General features: G+C 35.9%; 1 protein-coding gene across 2 annotated transcripts in view; it reads left to right on the top strand.

Annotated features, from left to right (window-relative positions):
- Nucleotides 1-24,768, top strand: part of KATNBL1 (katanin regulatory subunit B1 like 1) — a 73,115-nt gene that overhangs the window by 35,054 nt on the left and 13,293 nt on the right. For both annotated transcript variants that reach the window (XM_060096552.1, XM_060096551.1), the window contains 3 exons: nt 20,944-21,074; nt 22,011-22,051; nt 23,504-23,783. In XM_060096552.1, coding sequence (XP_059952535.1) covers nt 20,958-21,074; nt 22,011-22,051; nt 23,504-23,783 — 438 coding nt within the window. In that variant the 5' untranslated portion in view covers nt 20,944-20,957. The remainder of the gene's footprint in view (nt 1-20,943; nt 21,075-22,010; nt 22,052-23,503; nt 23,784-24,768) is intronic.

Here is a 24,768-nt window from a genome sequence, read left to right on the forward strand (position 1 = left end):
GCTTTGTGACCGCCTGGAGGGGTTGGTATGGGAGGGTGGGAGGGAGGGAGATGCATGAGCGAAGGGATGCGGGAACAGATGTATATGTATGACTGATTCACTTTGTTATAAAGCAGAAACTAATTTAAAAAAAAATCAATCTAGGAAAGTAAACATTTTAACTGGGGCAGGTTGGGGGTGACAGTACATCCCAATTTGCTTGGGATAAACCTGGTTTATGTCTATTGACCAGAGTAATTTTTAATAGTATTTCCTTTTACTCTCAAATACGTCCTAGTTTGGATGATACATTATATGGCTGTTATAAACTGAGTAACAAGAAATGGTCATAGTTCATTGCTCTATAGTGGTGTCAGTTTTGCCTTCCAAAATACCAGACTTGTATATATTTATATTTCATATAAATATTTTGAATGATAACAGCAGTAATAACTTGCATGTAATCTTATTTTGATCTTCACAGCAGTCTCATTTTGCATTTGAGAAAACTTTTGATCTTCACAGCAGTCTCATTTTGCATTTGAGAAAACTGATTCAGAATAGAATAAATGATTTGTCAAAAATCATGAGATTAAAAGTGATAAAACCTGCATTGTCTATCTACACATTTACTCTTAATATCTCATATTACTTGAGATAAGAGTTAAGAGTGGAGTCAATGGTGACAGAATGCCTGGGTTCCTGTCCTGAATCTTACCGCTTTTTTGCTGTTTGACCTTAGGCAAATTATGTAATCTTTCTGTGCCTTAGTTTTCTCGTCTATAGAAAGGGCATAATATGATATAACTACAATGCCTATGGCTAGCATGTAATACGCTTTTGATAAAGGCTGCTATTATTTTTAATGATATTACCGTTCTTTCATTAACACCATTGCAATAGAACCTCCCTGCCTCAACAAAAAACCTCCCTTTCCCCCATATAAAAAAATAGTACGGAATGTTTTGCTTAACTTCCTTTATAATTAAAAAAAATTATTAATCTCTGATAGCATGGTGCCTGATTATGGAGGTCTTCGATATTTATATAACTATTGATAGTTTAGTCTTGATGTAGTAAATCAATTCCACAAACTCTGTTCCTTGGTACAGCTGCATCTTTCAAATTTTATATGTATTGGTCAAAATTTAAAAAAAAATTTTAAAGTAGGATGGTGGCTAAGTTTGGGAATCAGAGTTAAATAAAATTATGCAGACTCCTCAGAGCCTTTTTTTTTTCACCAAGATAGTATTTTAATGGTATGTATTTTTTTTACTTTTTTTTTATTAGTCTCTGCTTTACAACAAAGTGAATCAGTCATACATATACATCTGTTCCCACATCCCCTCCCTCCTGCGTCTCCCTCCCTCCCACCCTCCCCATCCCACCCCTCCAGGCGGCCACAAAGCACCGAGCCGATCCCCCCGCACCACGCGGCCACCCCCCCCCATCCATCTACCCCACGCCCGGCAGTGTATACACGTCCATGCCTCTCCCCCGCCCCGTCACAGCCCCCCCCCCCCATATCCCCAAGCCCACCCCCAGTAGGTCTGTGTCTCTATTCCTGTTTTACCCCTAAGTTCTTCATGACTTTTTTTTTTCTTAAATTCCATATATATGTGTTAGCATACAGTATTTGTCTTTCTCTTTCTGACTGACTTCACTCTGTATGACAGACTCTAGGTCTATCCACCTCATTACAAATAGCTCAGTTTCGTTTCTTTTTATGGCTGAGTAATATTCCATTGTATATATGTGCCACATCTTCTTTATCCATTCATCCGATGATGGACACCTGGGTTGTTTCCATCTCCGGGCTATTGTGAATAGAGCTGCAATGAACATTTTGGTACATGTCTCTTTTTGAATTATGGTTTTATCAGGGTATATGTCTAGTAGTGGGATTGCTGGGTCATATGGTAGTTCTATTTTTAGTTTTTTAAGGAACCTCCATACTGTTCTCCATAGCAGCTGTACCAATTCACATTCCCACCAGCAGTGCAAGAGTGTTCCCTTTTCTCCACACCCTCTCCAGCATTTATTGTTTCTAGATTTCTTGATGATGGCCATTCTGACTGGTGTGAGATGATATCTCATTGTAGTTTTGATTTGCATTTCTCTAATGATTAATGATGTTGAGCATTCTTTCATGTGTTTGTTGGCAGTCTGTATATCTTCTTTGGAGAAATGCCTATTTAAGTCTTCTGCCCATTTTTGGATTGGGTTGTTTGTTTTTTTGCTATTGAGCTGCATGAGCTGCTTATAAATTTTGGAGATTAATTCTTTGTCAGTTGCTTCATTTGCAAATATTTTCTCCCATTCCCTCAGAGCCTTTTTAATGTATTTAATTTCCAAGAAGCAGTTTTAACATCTAGCATATCTAAATTTACGTGAACAGAGTAAAACATCGATTAAAATCTATGTGGATACTCTAAACATAATTTGGGAAATTCTGTAGTAAACAGGAGGGACCTTTTAGAGATTTGGGGATTTTGCCATCAATACCATAGCTTGCAAAGGTTGATTTATAGGAACCAGGAAGAGACTGGAGGCAGGAAAATCAAATAATTCATATAGTAATTAGGCTTGAAGTGATAGGGCTAGCATTTTGACACTGGGAAAGGAAAGGTCCAAATGGATCCGTGAAATATTTTGAAGAAAGATTCAATAAGACTTAATGATTGATTGGAAGGAAGGAGAGGGGAGTCAAAATAACTCCTAGGTTTCTAGTCTGAGAGAAATTTGAGGCCAGTAATTTAAAATTTGGTAGCTAGGAGGGGCAGCTAGTTGTCCTGATGTTGGAAGAGATTGAAGAGGTTTGTTCTAGATGTGTTGACTTGGTTTGACCTAACAGTGGCAGATCAGGAAGTCAGATGCATGGAAGTTAGAGGAGAGTCTGGGACTACAGAAATAACTGAAGCTATAAAAGCATATTTTTCCAATTTTAGTGTAGAGAGAAGAGAGTTGTTGAAGGAAAAGGAACCAAAAAGGAGAAAGGGAACAAGGAGAGTCAAGATAGTACTGTGTCCTGTGATCAGAAAGATTGAGGGTGGGAAAGATGAAGGGATGAAAAAGCTAAATGGTGATGAAGAATGAGCAAAGTCTGTAGAGTTATCTTGGCTGACCTAAGTGGGCTATCATCAATGCTCCAAAAGGCTCCCTTATAGCTGCAAGTAACTTTGAAGATGCAATTTTTTCAGGTGAGAGGGCAGAGTAAAAACAAGGTTATAAAGGGTTAAAGAGAAAATGGAAACTAAAAAGCACTCATTGTAGAAATTTGGCAGGAAAGAGAAGTAGAGAAAGAGTATAGAAGTTGAGAGGGGAAACCTGAGCAAGTTTGAAAGCAGAAGGAGAGGAATCAGTTCAAAGGGAGACATTGAAGATATAAAAGTGTGTGGGGGAGCTAAGTCCCAAGTGAGGTGAGAAGGTGAGAATTGAGAAAGTTAGATGGAGTTGCCCTAATTTTGGAAAAGTTAAAATAAATTCTTCCCTAGAAATGTTACCTCTATGTGGTGGCATTTACACCTTTCTCACTTTTTTACTATAAGGTAGTTATATAATTTAGCTGCCTTTTGTAAGATGGTGACTTCATTAAGTTAGAATAGTATTCAGATTATGAAAATAGTTCATGTTTATTGTAGAAAATAGAGAAATGTATAAATGAAGGAAAAAACCTACCTATAATTCCACCAGCAATAAATAACTTCTGCTAATGTTTTGCTAGCGCTCTTTTGAATGGATTGATTATATATATACATACGGCTTTTGAAACACCAGAATTATACTGTACATTCAATTTTCTATCCTGCTTTTTATAATACTGTTATTTTTTGAACTTTCTTCCACTTCACAAGACATTCTTTGAAAATAGTGTTTTTAATATTCCATTGTAAGCACTGATCCCATTTGAGTCAGCTTTGGCATTCTCAATTTCTTTTTTTATCACCCTGTTTTTTAACTTGATCCAAATTCCATTATTCATCTTAAGTGCTAGATAGCAAAGCATTTATTGAGAGGCTGGTAGCTGAATTTTGGAGGAAAGAATCAGTATCCCCAGGCCCTAAAGATTGCCCCAGAAAATCTCATCTTTACCTTCTGTTTTTCTCCCCTGCACTGAAATTCTTGAGAGAAAAAGTCCACATTCATCCTCCCCTTTCATTTTTTGTGGGGCAGCTGTGTCATGGGGAAACTTATGATTTGTCGTTAAGCCCTATAAATTCCCTGATGGGCGCTAGAAAAGAAAAAGTTACCCTTATAGGACGAGGGAAGGATGGAAAGTAGGGCTCCCTTATAGTTTACGTTCATTTGTCCCTCTCTTGTCATCTCCTCAGAAAAATTAGCACTCATCTTATTTGACTTTTTTGGCTATTCAGGATTGAAAATGTTCACTTATTGTAGTTGGGAATGAATTGGATTCAGTTAATGAAAACAGAGATGTGGTAGAATGGCGTAGATTCTGTGCCATACACTCTGTCACTAACCTAGTTAGTGTCTTTGGGCAAGTTACTTGATCTCTCAGGGTGAAAAAATTAGGCTGAAGCTTTAAATTCTAAAACCTCTTTTTTTGCTTATATATTTTATTACTATGCAATAGTGGTCAGTTTTCAGCCTCAAGACTCTTAGGGAATACAGTTCACGCCCTTTGTGATAGTGAGAGTTAGTTGACTCTATGGTGGTGATTGGAAGAGAATCACTGATACCAGGAATACTAATTATTCAATATTATAATTCTTTGTATAACCATGCTTTGCTTTCCAAGGCAAGGAATGAAATTGCCTAGTGAGATAGCAGAGTTAAATACAGTGCAAATAATTGATGTACTGTAGTATATTGATGTAAAAAGAAAGCTTAACTTAATTTGATCTTGAGCTGTAACTTACTAGAGACAAAAGTCCAGACATGTTTCATTGCTGTATGATGAGCTTTTCTCATTCTCATTGAGTAGATAGGGAGTATCTATCTAAGTAACACTTAGAACTATTTAATCTTTTGATTTGGTAGCCATTGTAATAGATTATGTGAATAGATCCCTTTTCATCTTTCTAGTAGGAGATAACTATTATATAAAGGGAATTCATCCCTCCAACTCCTTCTACATGCCACTATTCTTCTACCTTCTCAAGAAAATACCCATAAGCAATCACTTCAATGCCTTGATTTAAGAAAATATGCACTGTATCCAAATTCAGAATAGTTATCAGTTAGTACTTTTTTCTCTTCTCAATATCTCCTAGCCCTTGCTTTTATTCTCTTAAGGCCTTGTTTTCTTTTATTCTTTTTTCATTAAAAGATTTGTCCTTTCCAGTTTCTGTAATCACTGCCTTCAACCACTCTTAATCCCACTGCAGATTATTCTCTTTGTGTGTGTTATCAAGTGGCACTTAGAAAACACCTAGAAGCCTCAATAATTGCTTTAAACTATTTGCATAGCACTGTCTTAATGCTCTTGGGGAAAAGGATGTTATTGCCCAAGAAAGGTACTACTAAATGCATAAGACATAAAGCAAAATGGAATTTGTAGTGTAAAAAATCCTTTGTGGGCCTCCCTGGTGGCGCAGTGGTTAAGAGTCCGCCTGCTGATGCAGGGGATACGGGTTCGTGCCCCGGTCTGGGAGGATCCCACATGCCGCGGAGCGGCTGGGCCCGTGAGCCATGGCCGCTGGGCCTGCGCATCCGGAGCCTGTGCTCCGCAACGGGAGAGGCCACAACAGTGAGAGGCCCGCATACCGCAAAAAGAAAAAAAAAAAAAAAATCCTTTGTAATGAGACTTTAACTATTAGAACTTTGATAATTTCCTTCCCTTTTTTAAGGCTTTACTCAAATATAATTTACATACCATAAAATTCACCTTTTTAAAATGTACAATTCACTGTTTATAAGTATATACAGAATTGTGCCGTTATCAACCCAAATCTAATTTTAGAACATCTCCATCGCCCACCATAGAGCCTTGTGCCCATTGGTAGTTATTCCCACTCCCAACCCAGCCCTAGGCAACCACTAATCTACTTTCTGTTTCTATAGATTTTACTTTTATGGGCATTTCATATAAATGGAATCACATAATATGTGGTCTTTTGTGTTTGCCTTATTTCACTTAGCCCAACGTTCATGCATATTGTAACATGTATTAGTACTTCATACCTTTTTGTTACTGAGCAATGTTCCAAACAGATATACTACATTTTGTTTATTCATCCACCAGTTGATAAACATTTGAGTCCTTTCCGCTTTTTGGCTATTCTGAATAATGTTGTATGAACATTTGCATACACGTCTTTGTGTAGACGTAAACTCTCATTTCTCATGAGTAAATACGTAGGAGTGGAATTGCCGGGTCATAGGGTAAGTCTATATTTAACATTTTAAGAAACTACCCAGCTGTACCGTTTTACATTCCCATGGTAGCGTGTGGGGGTGCCAGTTTCTCCACATCCTTCTCCACACTTGTCACTGTCTGTCATTTTTGTTGTAGCCATACTGGTGGTTGTGAAGTAATATCTCATTGTCGTTTTGACTTGCATCTTTCTAATGTTAAATCCTTCGCTCTTAAAAAAAATGCAACCGTGTTCTTTAAAAAACTATTTTAGGGCGTTCCCTGGTGGTGTAGTGGTTAAGATTCTAGGCTTTCACTGCCATGGTCCAGGTTCATCCCCTGGTTGGGGAAAGTGAGATCCCACAAGCTGTGCAGCACAACCAAAAAGAAAAAACTGTTTTAGCCTATGAAGAGATGAATATTTTTCCCATATGAAAGGGGGACAGACTATCAATAAATAAATGCTATCTTCTAGGGGAAAATATTCAACTCTACAGACTTAATACATATATACATACACACACGTTTGTGTGTAAAAACAGGGTTAAATCTGTGGATAAAGGATTCTGGTAGTCTGCTATGAAAAAGTTAGGCTAAAGACTAAAGGTGAAAGTTGTTGCAATTAATTACTATTTTTACATAGTATAGAATGGAAATTTTACCAATTCATTCAATATATACACATAGAGCACTTTCTGTGTGTCAGGCAGTGTTTTAGGCCCAGGGAATATAGCACGGAACCAGCAGGCAAGATCCCACTCCTCATGGAGCTTACATTTTAGTGGAGAAGACGTATGATAAACAGACAAATAATATATGTCTAGTAGTGTAACTATTATGAAGAAAAATAGGATAGGGTGAGAAGATAGAAGTGAAAGTAGGTGCTATTTGAGAGGAGAGGTCAGAGAAAGCACTCTGAGGAGGGCATATTGGAGCAAGAACCTAAAAATGTTGTAAGGAAGAAAGCCATAAGAATATATGAGGGGAAAGCATTCCTCAGATACAGAGTACAGCAAACACACAGAGCCTTCCTTGAGATGAGAAATTTTGTAATCCATCATCCGCTGATCAGGCAAATTTAGGCCTCAGTAGACATAAAACCATTAGACCAAGTTACTTACCTTCCCAAAACTTTATTTTTTAAAAGAAAATGAGGATTATAATTTCTGCATCAGAGATTGTGCTGATGATTAAATGAGGTAACTCAATATAAAGCAGCCATAGTTCTATGATAAAATGATAGTAACTTATTTTCTTGGAAATTGTTGTTATTGTCACACTACCCATTTTAAGCTTTCAAAATTAGTTTTCCAACTACTATTTTGTAGTAAAATTTTTTGTTTAAAAATTTTTAGGATCTTAAACCAGATACTACTGTTTTAGAAATGTCATAGTCTTAATGAAACAGGACTATTCCTCCCAGCTTACAACTATTATGCTTTCAATTATCATTCTACTATATTTATTTATTTTAAAAATATGAATGACATTGAGACCTCTCTCCTCCAATTACTTTTATTTCTTAAGGTTTGTTTGAGATAGAGACAACTCCAGGTTTATTGATGAGTTGGATTCCAAAAAGTTGACTTTTTATTGATTGTTTAATAATCAGATTACATCTTTGACAGAAACAAAGGCCTACTCTAATAGGTGATTAGTTTCCAAGCTTAGGCCTTAATAGCCTGTTTAAAGCTGATCCAGTAGTACTATTAATTGGATTTCTATGGGAAAATGTAACTTGAATCCAACTTAGGATGCTAAAAATACTTTCTTTAATTTAGCTTCTTCGTGTAAGAAAAAGATGGAGGGAGGCACCTTGTAGTAAATGCCTGTTGTATATAGTGGATTTAAATTTATTCTTTGGATACCTATACTGGTAAATAACCAAGTTATTCCCGCCTTGTAACCTTGTACAATATTGAGATATTTGGTATTTTTCCTTAAGTTCTCAGTTCCTCCTACCTGAATCCAATCTGTTATCAAAAGTCCAATTTAAGCCTTGCTTCTTCCCAAGCCTTTCCTAACCATGATGGTTTTCAGAAATACTCTATATCCCTCTTTGAACTCATATAGAACTTAATTTTCTATAAGTTTAGTCTGTATATTATGTGAGGTATACAGCCTGGTAGAATTAGGTAACTATCATGTGATTATGTCATGTGTCTCTAATAGAGTAAGTTTCTTAAGGGCAAGAACATCATCTTTGTTTTCCTTTCATCATTTTGCTTCATTGACTCAATTATTTGTTTTAAATACTATATTGACTGTTCAAAACTTGTAAGCAGAACTTTATTTTCCCATAACTCCAGGTACCTTTCTTAATATATTTGTATCAGATTACAAATTAATTCTTTTTTAGTAAGTGGGTTTTAGAAATCTCTTCAAAGCAGTGCTCAGTTCTTTGCATACTGTATTTTTTTAAATGTATGCCTAATTCGTATCTCTTAGAGAAAATGAATTAGCTAGTTCCTCTCATGTATTTTCTTCTAGTCTCTCCAGTTTCATAGACACTTAAAACAGTTCGACATTTATCTTCATCTTTTTGACTGTGTATCTTGCTCATTTTTACTCTGTTGAGAGGGAAAAGTTTTGACTACCATTGCAATCTCCCTAGATACCTAGTTTGAATTCAGAACTTTTTGGTGGGGGAGGGAGTGCTAAAGTAAATGGTAATGTATTTTTAATTTCAAATTGCACTTGCTCATCGATGATATATAGGAATGTGATTGACTTGTGTTTTAACCTTGTATTCTGCATCCTTGGTGTGATCACTTACTAGTTCCAAAAGGTTTTGGGGTTTTTTGTTTGTTTGGGTTTTTTTTGGTCTGTTCTTTCAGAGTTTCTACGTAGATGATCATAGCATCTGTGAACAAAGTTTTCTTTCCCCCTTTCCAATCTATATATCTTTTCTTTCCTTTTCTTATTGCATTAGCTAGAACTTCCAATATGATGTTGAAAAGCAGTGATGAGAGGGGACACACTTGCCTTGTGCCTAATCTTAGCAGGAAAGCTTTGAGTTTCTCACCATTAAGAGTTATGTTAGCTGTAGGTTTTTTGTAGGTGCTCTTTATAAAGTTGAGGAAGTTTCCCTCTTGTATTATTTTAATGAGAGTATTTATCATGAATGGGTGTTGAGTTTTGTCAAATACTTTTATGGCATCAATTGATATGATCGTATGACTTTTCTTCTTTAGCTTGTTAATATCATGGGTTACATGGATTGATTTTCAAATATTGAACAAGCATGTCCCTGGGACAAATGCCACTTGATTGCGGTGTATAATTCTTTTTTGTATTGTGAATTCCATTAGCTGATATTTTGTTAAGAGTTTTCATTTATAGCCTTGAGAGCTATTGGTTTGTAGTTTTCCCTTTTTTGTGCTTTTTTGTCATATTTTTGCATCAGGATAATATATATTAGCTTCATAAAATGAATCGGGAAGTGTTCCTTGCTCTTCTGTTTTCTTGAAAAGGTTGTGTAGAATTGGTGTTCAGTCTTAAACATTTGGTTGAATTTTCCATTAAAATCACCCAGGCTTGGAGATTTCTAGTTGGGGAGTTTTAAAATTATGAATTGTTTCCTTAATAATTACAGGGCTATTCAAGTTGCTTATTTCATATTGAGTGAGTTGTGGTGTTTCTTGAGGAATTGGGCCTTCTTTTAACTTGTCAAATTTATGTTTGTAGAGTTGCTTGTGGTATTTTCTTATCCTTTCAATGTCTGTAGCATCTATAGTGATATCTCCTTTTCATTCCTGGTATTGGTAATTTGTTTTTTCTCTTTTTTCTTTGTCAGTTTCCCTGGAGGTTTGAAAATTTTTTTGACCCTTCAATGAACTAGTTCTTTGTCTTGTTAATTTTTTCTGTTGTCTTTCTGTTTTCGGTTTTATTGATTTCTATTATTTATTATTTCCTTCCTCTGCTTGCTTTGGGTTTATTTTGCTCTTCTTTTTCTAGGTTCTTGATGTGGAAGCTTAGGTTATTGATTTGAGACTTTTCCTTTTTATGCATTTTAGTGCTAAAAATTTCCCTCAGCACTGTTTTAGCTCTGTCCCACAAATTTTAATATGTTAAATTTCCATTTTCATTTTGCACAGTGTATTTTATTGATTTCCCTTGAGACTTCCTCTTTAACCCATGAACTTTTTAGAAGTGCACTGTTTGGTTTCTAGGCGTTTGGAGATTTTCCTGTTATTTTTCTTTTATTGAGTTTTAGTTTGATTTCATTGTAGTTGGAGAACATGCTCTATATGATTTCGATTATTTTATTTTTTATTTTATTTTAATTTTTTTGGCATCCTGGAGTTTGATGTGTTTATATATATTTTTTATTGAAGTATAGCTGACTTACAATATTGTGTTAGTTTCAGGTGTACAGCAAAGTGTTTCCATTATACATACATATATATCTATTTTTTTTTCCAGATTGTTTTCCCTTACAGGTTATTACAAAATATTGAGTATAGTTCCCTGTGCTATACAGTAGGTCCTTGTTGGTTATCCATTTTATATATAGTAATATGTATATATTAATCTCAAATTCCTAATTTATCCCTCCCCCCACTTCCCCCTTTGGTAACCATAAGTCTTTTATGTCTATGGGTCTATTTCTGTTTTGTATATAAGTTCATTTGTATCTTTTTTTTTTAGATTCCACATATAAGTGATATCATATGATATTTGTCTTTGTCTGGCTTACTTCATTTAGTATGATAATCTCTAGGTCCATCCATGTTGCTGCAAATGGCATTGTTTCATTCTTTTTTTACAGCTGAGTAATATTCCATTGAATAAATATCCCACGTCTTCTTTATCCATTCCTCTGTCGATGAACATTTAGGTTGCTTCCATGTCTTGGCTATTGTAAATAGTGCTGCAATGAACATTGGGATGCATGTACCTTTCAAATTGTACTTTTCTCTAGATACATGCCCAGGAGTGGGATTGCAGGATCATATGATAACTTTATTTTTAGTGTTTTAAGGAAACTCCATACTGTTCTAGATAGTGTCTGCACCAATTTACATTCCCACCAACAGTATCAGAGGGTTTCCTTTTCTCCACACCCTCTCCAGCATTTATTATTTGTAGACTTTTTGATGATGGCCATTCTGACTGGTGTGAGGTGATACCTCATTGTAGTTTTGATTTGCATTTCTCTAATAATTACCAATACTGAGCATCATTTCAATTATTTCAAATTGTTGTGGTTTGTTTTATAGCCTAAGATATAGCCTATCTTGATATATGTTCTGTGGCATTTGAAAATAATTATTCTGCTGTTGTTGGTGGAGCGTTCTATAAATATTGATTTGATCCTATTGGTTGATGATGTTATAACTTTGCTGAATTTCTATTTGTTCTATCAGTTGTTGAGAGGGGATATTGAAGTCTCCAAGATTATTGTGGATTTGTCTGTTTCTCCTTTCAGCCATGTCAGGTTTTTTTTAAATAATTAAACTTTATTGAGCTCTAATTCACATACCATACAATTCACCCACTTAAAGTATATAATTCAATGACATTTAGTATATTCACGGAGTTGTACAGCCATCATAATCAATTTTAGAGCATTTTCATCACCTCCCAAAAGAAACCCCATACCCATTATAGCAGTGCTGGACAACCACTAATGGACTTTCTGTCTCTAAAGATTTGCTTATTCTAAACATTTCATATAAATGGAATCATACAGTATGTGATCTTTCATTTCTGGCTTCTTTTCTTTCACTTAACATAGTGTTTTGAGGTTCATCTATGATTGAGCATATATCAGAACAAAAATTCATTTTTATGGCTGGATGATATTCCATTGTATGGATTTTATTTATTTACCACATTTTATCCATTCATCCAGTTGATGGATGTTTGGATAGTTTCCAATTTTCAGCTCTTACAAATAATGCTGCTATGAACATTTGTGTACAAGTTTTTGTGACAAGTTTTATTTATTTTGGATGTATATGGTCATATGGTAACTCTATTTTTAAACTTTTGAGGAGCTGCCAAACTGTTTTCCAAGGTGACTGGATCCTTTTACATTCTCACCAACAGTATGATGTTATCTGGGCTTTTGCATTGATATTCATCAGTAAAATTGGTCCACGGTTTTATTGTGCAATCTTTATTATATTTTAATAACACTGGTATACTGGCTTCTTAAAAGAATTTGGCAGCTTTTCTTTTGTTTGCGGTACGCGGGCCTCTCACTGCTGTGACCTCTCCCGTTGCGGAGCACAGGCTCCGGACGCGCAGGCTCAGCGGCCATGGCTCACGGGTCTAGCCGCTCCTCCGCATGTGGGATCTTCCAGGATTGGGGCACGAACCCGTGTCCCCTGCATCGGCAGGTGGACTCTCAACCACTGCGCCCCCAGGGAAGCCCGGAAGCTTTTCTTATCTTTGGAACCACTCTAAGTTACTACCATAGTGCTACATTACAATAATTTTTACCCCATTATTTTAGAAGTTATGATGAAATTGTATGAATTTGGATTTAGAATACTCTTTAGCCATATGTATAGACTTTAGTTCCATGTACCAAATGTCTTTATTTTCAAAAGGGGAATTTAAAGAGCGTACCACTCCAGAGAAGTAATAGTGGACCCAAAGACAGAACTGATTAAGAACATTCCCCACTGGATCACCAAGGGAAAGCAGCAACATCACAGATGAACCAAAACAGTATTTCATTCATATGTATTCCTTCAAACAGATTATCTGACCAACATTGTTGATTTTATCCTGAAATAAAATTAATTTACATTCTAGTCTAGGAATAAGGCTAGGAGAAAGGTGAGGGAGAAATAAAATTAGATCTCAATGAAATTTTTACCTCAGAAGATCTGTAAGATTGATCACACACAGTTGAGAGTTGACTGTAGGTGAGGTCCTGTCCTTTCTGTGTAAATACATTATGTCTATAAAATAAACAAGAGAATACGGTGGATGGAACTGGCTTTAATGAATGGAAATCTGGACAACTTTAAAACAATGAGCACTACAGTATTTAATGAGAAACTTTCAGAGAGAACTCTAATTCAGTAGTTCCCAGGTGAGGTCTTCAGAAGAGCAGCATGAGCATCACCCAAGAGCCTGTTAGAAATGCAGAGTCTCAGGCCCCACTTCAGCCTTTCAGGGGATGGGGCCCAATAATCTGTATCATAAGAAGGTCCACAAATGATTCCGATGCTAAAGTTTGAGAACTGCTCCAGCTTATCACTTCTATGTTTCTAGGCTGACTTTAAAGCTGATCCCATCCTCTGGCTCCATGTTTTTACCTGTAATTTAGCCAAAATAAACTTATTTTAGAGTTCAAAAGGAAGACAGATTTGCCTAACTTTAGGAGCCCCTGTGTTGGTGACCAGAATATTCTCTACTGGTTAAGGAGGACTGGTAAACAGTTTTGAGATCTTGGAATGTAAGGTACTAATGAATTATTTTACTAATTACGTTTTCCATTTCAAGTATCTCTGATTCTATGATTATGTAAGCTGATTAACTTACATAGTAGCAAAACAAAGTGACAATAAAAAAATTAGTTACGCTAATTTAATAACAAATTACAACTATGTGCCCTTTGATATGAAATCATAAAATTAATTATTCTTGGTGTTTTCATTTACTTTTCTTCTTTTTTCTTTACTTTTCAAACTTATAAACTTGCAAGCATAGTGCATTTTAACAGAGGAATTTTGCTATTTCTTGCCAATTTCAAATTATAACTTCCAGCCTTGTCAGTTTTTGCTTCATGTATTTTTCACCTGTGTTGTTTGGTGTGTACATATTTAAGATTGCTATGTTTTCTTGATGGTTTGGCCCTTTTATTTTTATTTTTTTATAAATTTTATTTATTTATTTTTGGCTGCATTGGGTCTTCATCACTGCACATGGGCTTTCTCTAGTTGGGGTGAGCGGGGGCTTCTCTTTGTTGTGGCACGCGGGCTGCTCATTGCAGTAGCTTCTCTTGTTGTGGAGCATGGGCTCTAGGTGTGCAGGCTTCAATAGTTGTGGCACAAGAGCCCAGTAGTTGTGGCTCGTGGGCTCTAGAGTGCAGGCTTAGTAGTTGTGGCACAGGGGCTTAGTTGCTCCGCGGCATGTGGGATCTTCCCAGACCAGGGCTCAAACCCGTGTCCCCTGCATTGGCAGGTGGATTCTTAACCACTGCGCCACCAGGGAAGCCCTGGCTCTTTTAAATTAATATTTGCATGATACATCTTTTTCTTCCTTTTACTACTTTCTTTTTTCCCCTGTGATGAGAACTTTTAAAGATCTATTAGGATCTTTCTTCTGTGTTCTACTTTCCTTTATCATTATATTTGAAATGAATTTCTTATAGACAGAATATTGTTAGGTCATGTTTCTTAATGTACTCTGCCAATCTCTGGTTTTTAACTGATCTGTTTAGAGCATTCATATATAATGTAATTATTGATATGTTTCTGCCATTTTATTTTTTGTTTCTGTTCTATTTTTTTGTTTCTTTTTTTTGCCTTCTTATGAGTTACTTGTACACATTTTAAACATTACATCTCAATTTATCTATAGTAGTTTTTACTATGTTTCTTAATAAAACAGTAGCAGTAGCTTCTAGTAATGGTTCTAGGTATTATGTTACACATCTATAATTTATCACAGTCTACTGATGGCATCATTTTACAAGTTTGAGTAAAGTGTGGAAACTTTACCTCCCTTTATATCCCTTTGCCCTTCCCCACTTACAGCATAGTTGTCTTAAACATTCTTCTCCATATATTTTGAACCACATCAGATAGTGTTATAATTTTTGCTTCAAACATCAAACATAATTTACCTTATGGTTTTCTTTTTGTCTCCTTGATGTTCTAAGATTCCTTCTTTAATTTCCTTTTATTTGAGAATGTCTTGGTTTCTCCTTCATTCCTGAAGGATATTTCCTCCACATAGGAGATTCTGGGCTGACAATTCTTTTCTTTTGCCACTTGAAACATGTGCCACTGCCTTGTGACTCTCCCTCAGTTCTCTCCATCTCTTCTCTAATGAGCCCCAGGTATTATAAACCAATTTCATTTATGTGACGACTTCTCCCTTCAGTCTGTTAACCCGCTCCAGTTGTTGTCGTGTACTCCTGGTGCACAGCCTTCATCCTGGGATCTTTGTTTATAACCATCATGAGAATTCCCTTCTCATTTCTCCTGTTGGCTCTCCATTTCTTGTATTTCTCATTTTTATTATTTCTCAGATTGCTGCAGGAAGAATTTTTTTTGGAACTGTGAATTTCTGAAGATTTTTTTTCCTACACTTGCACTCAGGTGGTGACTAGTCTGGATATAAAATTTCAAGTTTCCTAAGAATTTTGAAGGCATTGTTCTATGCCTTTATCATTTGTATGTGACTTGGTTTGGGTTTTAGGGGGGTTTTGTTTATTTGTTTATTGTATGTTTTCACCTTCTGTGGCTTCTCTGGTGCTCTGAAATGTGACAATGTGCCTTGTCGGTCTATTTTCATCTGCAATGCTGACCCTCAATGTTCCCTTTCAGTTTGGGAATTCATGTCCTTCAACCGTGAACAGTTTTCAATTATTTCTTTGCTTTCCTCTTTGTTTTTTTCTGTACTCTTTCTGAAATTCTGTTTATTTGAATATTGGTCTCTATAAACCAATCCAGGTTCTTTTAGCCTACATTCTAGGAGATACCCTCAACTTTCTTTTCCAACTTCTATTGAGTTTTTCTGCTATCTTATTACATCCTATTTTTAATTTCCAAGAGTCTTTGTCAGCTTGTTTTTTTTCATTTGTGTTTCGTGGATGCAATTTGTTCTTATCTCCTGAGGATTTTTTGAAAGTTGGGTTTATTGAGATGTTTACATGCAAAAAAAATAAAAATTCATACTATTAGAGTTCTGACAGGTAACTACTACCATAATCAAGATATAAAAAGTTCTTTGGGGACTTTGACCATCACTGATGTCAGTATTTTTAGGAGTGTGTGTGTGTATGTGTGTGTGTGTGTGTGTGTGTGTGTGTGTTTTCCTCTGGGACTGATCAGAGTTCCCAAAGAAGCATCTTCTGTACTCTTCCCCTGGAGTATTTAAGCCTGGCTGCAAGCCTCTGTGAGGCACGTGGTAGAAAGGTTAGAGGTCTTAACATTTAGTATGTAAACTTTCACTTGATCGCCCTGTTTAGAATATGTTCCTCTCACCCACATTTGTGCCTGGTGTTTCCCATCCCAAGGACTCTGCTTTAGATTTTCCATACAATAAAACTCCAGTTTTTTTTACTGAAACGGGGAAGGGGATCTAGGACTCTTAACTGTGTCTTAAATGGATATTCATTCATTGTACTTGTTCTTAAGCCCACCTTTATCCCACTTTTTGAGGTCCTCAGTATTGCCAATTTCTGAACCTTTGGAGGATTCTGCTTTTCACCTTTCCTCACTGATGCTTTAGGATTTAGCTTTCTCAGATCTGCTAAGTCATTTATCACTTACACTTTGCAGTTTCCAAAATGTTGTTGCCATTGCCTCATCTTCTATTCTTTGCCCTTATGGGGTTTATGCCTTTAAAATCTTCTTTACTATCATTGTAATAGGGTTTCAGGGAAAGGTAAAAGTAATTGCATGTGTTTAGTCCATTATCTTTAACTAAAAGTCTCCCTTTCTTTCAAAGACAAAACAAACAAACAAAAAAGCTTACCTTGTGGACAAGACCCTTTATGATCTAGCTTCTGCCTATCTCTCCAGCCTCATTTCTCACTCTGCTGCAGCACACCCCCAGCCTAAGCTCTAGTCACATGCATCTACCTAACAGATTGCCAAACAAATCATGTTGCTTCATGCCATTCAGTTCTACACATGCTATTTTCTCAATGTGCTATTTGCCCTAGAAGACTTTTCCTCAGTGGAGATTTGCTGACTTGCATGGGTACCCCTCTGTCAGAGTGCTTATTGTATTACTGCAATTATTTATTTACTTTTTTAAAAGTCTCATCCTAGAGGTTTCGTAACCTGGGGGCACAAGTGGATGGACTGTCCCTGAATTAGCCGCGAAATCGTAAAATACCCTGAAATTGATTGCAGAATTTCCTGTGTTCGTGTATATTTTTGGAAAATTCTCTAAGACAGAATTTTTTTTTTTTTTACTAAGAACGTGTATCAGAAAAACCTGTGGGGAGGGGCGGGGAGGGAGAGGGATGGACTGGGAGTTTGGGGTTGGTAGATACAAACTATTACATTTGGAATGGATAAACCACAAGGTCCTAATGTGTAGCACAGGGAACTATACTCAATATCCTGTGATAAACCATAATGGAAAAGAATATTAAAAAATAATGTGTCTCTATGTGTGTAACTGAGTCAGTTTGCTGCACAGCAGAGATTGCCACCACATGGTAAATCAACTGTACTTCAGTAAAAAAATTTTTTAAATGATAGAAATACCTGTGGGGCTTTTTAAAAATATAATTGCTTTGGGCTTTTTTCCTGATACCTGCTGAGTTATAGTCTGAAATTAGGGCCCAGAAAGATGTATTTTCAAAAAGCTTCCTAAATGATTCTTTAGAACAGTATCTCTGTCCATCATCTACATTAACTCCAGGGCCTGGCATATAATGAATGCTCAATAAATGTTTAAAACAAGAATGAGGGAGAAACTTGGGTTTCAGGGCATGACCTGAAATAAATTTGCTATGTGAAACCTGAGTGCAAGTGGGAAAGTCACTGATATCCTCTGTTACATAAATGAAGTCACAGCATTTATTTTCTGCCCTTTGGATATAATTGGAGGAGCAAAAGAATGTGGGTTATATTTTTCAAAGATGGAAGAAAGCTTTGGAGAGCTAGCTGCACGAATGAAAGAAAAATTTAAAGGTTGGGCATAAAACAAGTCAGATATATATAGTCTGATTTTGCTTTCCCTGGCTGCTTATGGTTGTATATGACCCAGTGATTTGCTTCCAAAATTTTAGGCTTCAGTGCATTCGAATCTCAAGATACCACTACTATTAGACCTGATTTCATAAACTTTAATAATATATGGCTAGTGATATGGAAAATGGGGAGATTGACATGTTGTGTTGGCAAAAAGTACATGCCATGTTATTGTAACTGGTTGCAACTTAGGAATGAGAACTTAGGAATGAGAAAGAAGTTTACTGGAATCCCCTGCCTTGTGCTTCCTCTATGTTTAGGGCTTTTAAAAAATGTATAACTTAGAACTACATTCATACCTCAGAGATATTGCAGGTTTGGTTTCAGACCACCATAAGAAAGCAAGTCACACAAATTTTTTGGTTTCCCATTGCATATAAAAGTTATGTTTATACTATATTATATGTAGTTTATTAGGTGTGCAGTAGCATTATGTTTAAAAAAATGTACATACCTTAATTTAAAAATACTTTATTGCTAAAAATTGCTAGCCATCATCTGAGCCTTCAACAAGTCGTAATCTTTTTGCTGGTGGAAGGTCTTGCCTCAGTGTTGATGGCTGCTAACTCATCAGCGTGGTGGTTGCTGAAGTTGGGGTGGCTATGGCAGTTTCTTAAAATAAGACAGCAGTGAAGTTTGCTGCATCAATTGACTCTTCCTTTCACAAATGATTTCTCTGTAGCGTGCAGTGTTGTTTGATAGCACTTTACCCACTGCAGAACTTCTTTCAAAATTGGAGTCAATCCTCTCAACCCCTGCTGCTGCTTTATCAACTGAGTTTGGCAATATTCTATATAAATTCTTTTCCATCATTTCAACAGTTTTCACAGCGTCTTCACCAGGAGTAGATTCTTTCTCAAGAATCCATCTTCTTTGCTCATCCAGAAAAGGCAGCTCCTCATCTGTTACAGTTTTATCATGAAACTGCAGCAATTCAGTTACATCTTCCAGTTCCACTTGTAATTCCAGTCCTCTTGCTATTTCTACCACATCTGTAGTTACTTCCTCCACTGAAGTCTTGAACCCCTCAAAGTCATCCATTAGGGTTGGAATCAACTCTTCCAAAATCCTGTTAATGTTGATATTTTGACCTTTTCCCATGAGTCACAAATGTTTGTAATGACACCTAGAATGTTGAATCTGTTCCAGAAGTTTTTCAGTTTACTCTGCTATAGCCTTACAAAATATATTTCGTAGTAATAAGACTTGAAAGTCAAAATTATTCCTTGCTCCATGGGCTGAAGAATGGATGCTCTGTTAGCAGGCATAAAAACAATATGAATCTCATTGTACATCTTCATCGGAGCTCTTGGGTGACCAGGTGCATTGTGAATGAGCAGTAATATTTTGCAAGGAATCTTTTTTTCTGAGCAGTAGGTCTCAACAGTGGGCTTAAAATCTTCAGTAAACCATATTGTAAACACATATGCTTTCATCCAGGCTTTGTTGTTTCATTTATAGAGTTCAAGTAGAGTTGATTTAGCATAGTTCTTAAGGGCCCTAGGATTTGGGGAATGGTAAATGATCACTGGCTTCAACTTAAAGTCATCAGCCACATTGGCCCCTAAGAAGAGAGTCAGACTGTCCTTTGAAGCCAAGCTTTGACTTCTCTCTTAGCTATGAAAGTCCCAGATGGCATCTTCTTCCAACAGAAGGCTGTTTCATCTCCACTGAAAATCTGTTGTTCAGTGTAGCCACCTTCATTCATTATCTTAGCTAGATCTTCTGGATAACTTGCTACAGCTTCTACATCAGCACATGCTGCTTCACTTTGTACTTTTATGTTATAGAGATAGCTTCTTTCCTTAAACCTCATGAGTTAACCTCTGTTAGCTTCAAACTTTTCTTCTGCAGCTTCCTTACCTCTCTCAACCTTTATTAAAGAGAGGGCCTTGCTCTGGAATAGGTTTTGGCTTAAGGGAATGTTGTGGCTAGTTTGATCTTCTATCCAGATCACTAAAACTTTCACCATGTCGACAGTGAGGCTTTTTCGCTTTACCATTCGTGTGTTCACTGGAATGGCACTTTTAATTTCCTTCAAGAACTTTTCCTTTGCATTCACATCTTGCCTAACTGGTGCAAGAGGCCTAGCTTTCAGCCTTCTCACTTTTGACATGCCTTCCTCACTACACTTAATCATTTCTAGCTTTTGACTTAAAAGGAGAGACTTACCACTGTTCCTTTCACTTGAACACTTAGAGGCCATGGTAGGGTTATTCACTGACCTAATTTCAATATTGCTGTGTCTTAGGGAATAGGGAGATGCGAGGAGAGGGAGAGAGCAGGGAATAGCCAGTCAGTGGAGCAGTCAGAACACACACATTTATCAATTAAGTTCACCATCTTAGGTGGACAAGGTTCATGGTGCTCAAAAACAGCTACAGTAGTAAGATCAAAGATCCCTGATCACAAATCGTTATAACAAATATAATAATGGAGAAGTTTGAAATATTGTGAGAATTACCAAAATGTGACACAGACATGAAGTGAACAAATGCTGTTGGAAAAATGGTGCCAATAGACTTGCTTGATGCAGAGTTGCCACAAACTTTCAATTTGTTAAAAAAAAACAAAAAATCACAATATCTGTGAAGTACAATAAAATGAGGTATACCCACATATCTTTTGCTTTACTTGTAAGCCTCTTATACATAGCGTAGAGCTGTTGTATTTTTATGTGTGTTAAGGAAAGGATCAGGCTCGTTTGCTTTTTGTATTTTCCATTTATTATTTTTATTTTTTGTCTAGGTTTTTAAGAGATTATGGCATCTGAAACCCACAATGTTAAAAAACGCAACTTTTGTAATAATATTGAAGATCATTTCATTGATGTTCCTAGAAAAAGGATCTCTAATTTCACTAATAAGAACATGAAGGAGGTAAGTCAGTCCATGGTTTCTAGGAATGGGTAAGACAGTATCTCAGTCTGTTTGGGCTGCTACACAAACAATACCATAGACTGTGTGGCTCATAAACAACAGAAATTTATTTCTCACAGTTTTGGAGGCTGAGAAGTCCAAGATCAAGGCCCTAGCAGAGTTGGTATCCAGTGAGGGCCCACTTCCTGGTTCATAGATAGCTTTTCTCTACTTCCTCACATGATAGAAGGGGAGAGAGAGAATTCTCTGGGCTCTCTGTTATAAGGACACTAATCTTATTCATGGAGTTTTACTTTTATGACCTAATCACCTCCCAAAAGCCTTACTTCCTAATACCATCACTCTGGGGGTTAGGATTTCAACAGAGGAATTTGGGGGAGACACAGTCATTCAGTTTGACACAATTTAAACTGCTAAGTCTATGGATACTTCTGGTTAAAGTGTTTAAACAATGGGAGGGTGACAGTTCTGCTCAATCTGCCAAAATTAAGTAGAATTAATCAAATAATTGAAATCTGTATTCCAAAAGCTCTGAAAACTTTTTGGCAGTATATTGTTTTGATATAGTATAATTTGACTATTTTAGTTTAATTTTAGAGGAATCACAGAGATGCTTTTTGTTCACCATTGCAAGGCTCATAGCACTGATATAATTTCTTAAAATCATATTAAAATTCAACTCATTTATTTAGCACTCTGTATATATAATATGTGACTAGTAGCGTGAACTAACCAGATGGGTATGTGGCGTTGTTAAAAATACCTACATACAATGTTGTTGTAACTAATGATTGAGAGTACAGCATCAGTACAGTAAAAGCTTTAATCTGAAAAATTTAATAGTTCAATTTCAGACTTGTTGACATTAATCACAAAGTTTACATAGCTTTGTTAAGGAACTTAAATATGCTGCAACTATCTACTTTTATTTTTCAGGTTAAGAAGTCTCCAAAACAGTTGGCTGCTTACATAACTAGGTAAGAGCTTCTTTAAAGTTTGTGGGAAACAGCAAATATTGAAAGCTGGGTAAGAGTGAAAATGGAGCAGGGAAGTATTGTCTTTTAGTATAACAATATTAATTTATTGTCAAACAACTCCTTTGTGCCAGGTACTGTGCTAAACATATCAATATTAGATAGGTATCATTACCCCAAACAGTTGATGAGTAAAACTAAAGATTTGTTATTTCTTTAGGATTGTACATCCAGAAGGTGGTAAAAATGGCATTTACTCTCAGATCTGCCGAACTCCAAAGGCGCTTTCTACTAAACCACTCGTTCTCAAAGTGTGTGATCTGTGGACCCTGGAGGTCCCAAAGGCCTTTCAAGGAGTTTGTGAGGTCAAAACTATCTTCATAACAATACTAAGACATTATTTACCTTCTTCATTTCCACTCTCTTACAAGTGTACAGTAGAGTTTTCCAGCAGCTGCATGATATTTGATATCACAATATATGGAATGCAGAAGCAGATATGAGGATCCAGCTGTCTTCTGTTAAACCAGATATTAGAGATTTTGCACAAATGCAAAACAGTGCCATTCTTCTCACTATATTTTTTGTTCGTTTGTTTTGGAAAATAAAGGATTTTTAAGAAAATATTCTATGTAGTATGTAATGAGTTTATCTTTTTCTTTTTCTTTTTTTGGCTGTGCTGTGAGACTTGTGGGATCTTAGCTCCCCAACCAGGGATTGAACCCACGCCCTCAGCAGTGGAAGTGTGGAGTCCTAACCACTGGACCGCCAGGGAATTCCCCCGAGTTTATCATCTTTAAAATTAATTAACAAATTTTCTGTTTTAGTTTCTGATTCATCAAATATCAGTAAATATTGCCCACATAAAAAAATTCTTTTGAGACCTCAATAATTTTTAAGAGTGCAAAGCATCCTGAGGTCAAAACATTTGAGAACCACTATACTAAACCATGAGATGTTGTCAATAGTATTTTATCTTATTCAAACAAATTAAATGTACTTCAACTTAATCGAAATAAGTGTTCTCTTTTATTTTATATTAAAATATATATTCAGACTTGCCTGATTCAAATTAAAATATTCAAACTTGCTCACTTATTGTGTCACTTTGTTAGAAAAAGATTAGGTGACTAGAAATTGTTAAATTTTTCATACTCCCTGAATGCCCCGTAATATTTCATTTTAAAAGTATCTAGTTATTATGCCTCTTCTTTTTTTTTTTTCCCCCTTTTGGTATAAAGTACCATCCTTTTCATTGTTTTCCAGATGGATTGTAATTTCCCTTTTATTTTCCTCTTCAATCTAAGAGTTAAGATTTTAAAAAATTATTCTGCTTACTTCTAATTTTAGTGGATTGTGATCACAAAATGTGGCCTACTAAATCTTTCTCTTTAAAAACTTTTAAAGGTTTTCATATGGTTCTTTTTCATTTAAGAAAATCAATTCTTTTTACAGAACAGTTGGACAAGCTGTGAAAAGCCCAGATAAACTACGTAAGGTGATCTATCACAGAAAGAAAGTTCATCATCCTTTTCAAAATCCTTGCTGCAGAAAAAAGCAGTCCCCCAACAGTGGGGGCTGTGACATGGCAAATAAAGAGAATGAGCTGGCTTGTGCAGGCCGCCTCCCTGAGCAAGTGCGGCAGGGTAGTCGACCATATCTGGTTAGCCCCAGTGATTCTGGTTCTTCACAGACAGAAAGCCCATCATCAAAATATAGTGGGTTTTTTTCTGAGGTAAGTCATTTATATAAGCTTAACTTTATTCCTGTTTTAATACTGGCTTTTTCCTTTGCCATAGTCTACTAGCAAAATAGTTCACTGCTGATTGAATTCAGACTATTTGAGAGACTGTAAGTCCCTGAGACAATTTTCTAGATTAACTAAATTTGAATCAGTTGTTTATTCCATTTTTCCAAGTTAGTGATATCTGAGATGGAATGAAATGATTAACAAGCTGCTGTAAATATCCAGAATGGAAAGTTGGCCAGTAGATACTTAAAGAAAAGGAAAAGAAGAAATCTTGCCTAACAAGTGGACCATGAAAGCCAGTTATCCAAGCACATTTTGCTGGGCTCTCAAAATTGCCATTGGAAAGTTTTTTAAGGCAAACCTGCTTAGTTTTGCTGTTCTTCTGGCTCAGGCAAAGTTAGTTGTTTGAACAGGTTCACGGGAATTGTTTTGGGTGATAGAAATGTTCTAAAACTGGACTGTGATGATGGTTGTACAGCTCCATAAATTTATTAAAAATCATTGAATTACATATTTTAAATATGTGTGAGTTTTATGGTATGTAAATTATACCTCAGGAAAACCATTTTTTAATGGTTATTTGAAAGAATGGTTTGTTAAAATTTATAAACACGACGAGTTTACAATAATAATTATTACATGTTTTTTGTATATGTTATAGAAAATAAATCCAAAGGAAAAACTTATCTGTAATTTCAACATTTGTAAATAACAGTATTAAAATTTTGATGTCTTTTTTCTCCATATTATATTGTTTGATAATTAGATTTTTGTGTTTAATAATTTGATTTTTGTGTTTAATAAATTTGAATATTTTTCCATGTAATTAAATAACACTTCTACAATTTTTCCCTTCCAGTTTTATTGAGATATAATTGACATACAGCATTTTAAAAGTTTAAGGGATACACATAATGATTTGACTTAACTACATCATGAAATGATTACCACATTGGTTAGTGAACATCCA

Source organism: Mesoplodon densirostris, chromosome 4 (genome assembly GCF_025265405.1).
Source record: "Mesoplodon densirostris isolate mMesDen1 chromosome 4, mMesDen1 primary haplotype, whole genome shotgun sequence".
NCBI lineage: Eukaryota > Metazoa > Chordata > Mammalia > Artiodactyla > Ziphiidae > Mesoplodon > Mesoplodon densirostris.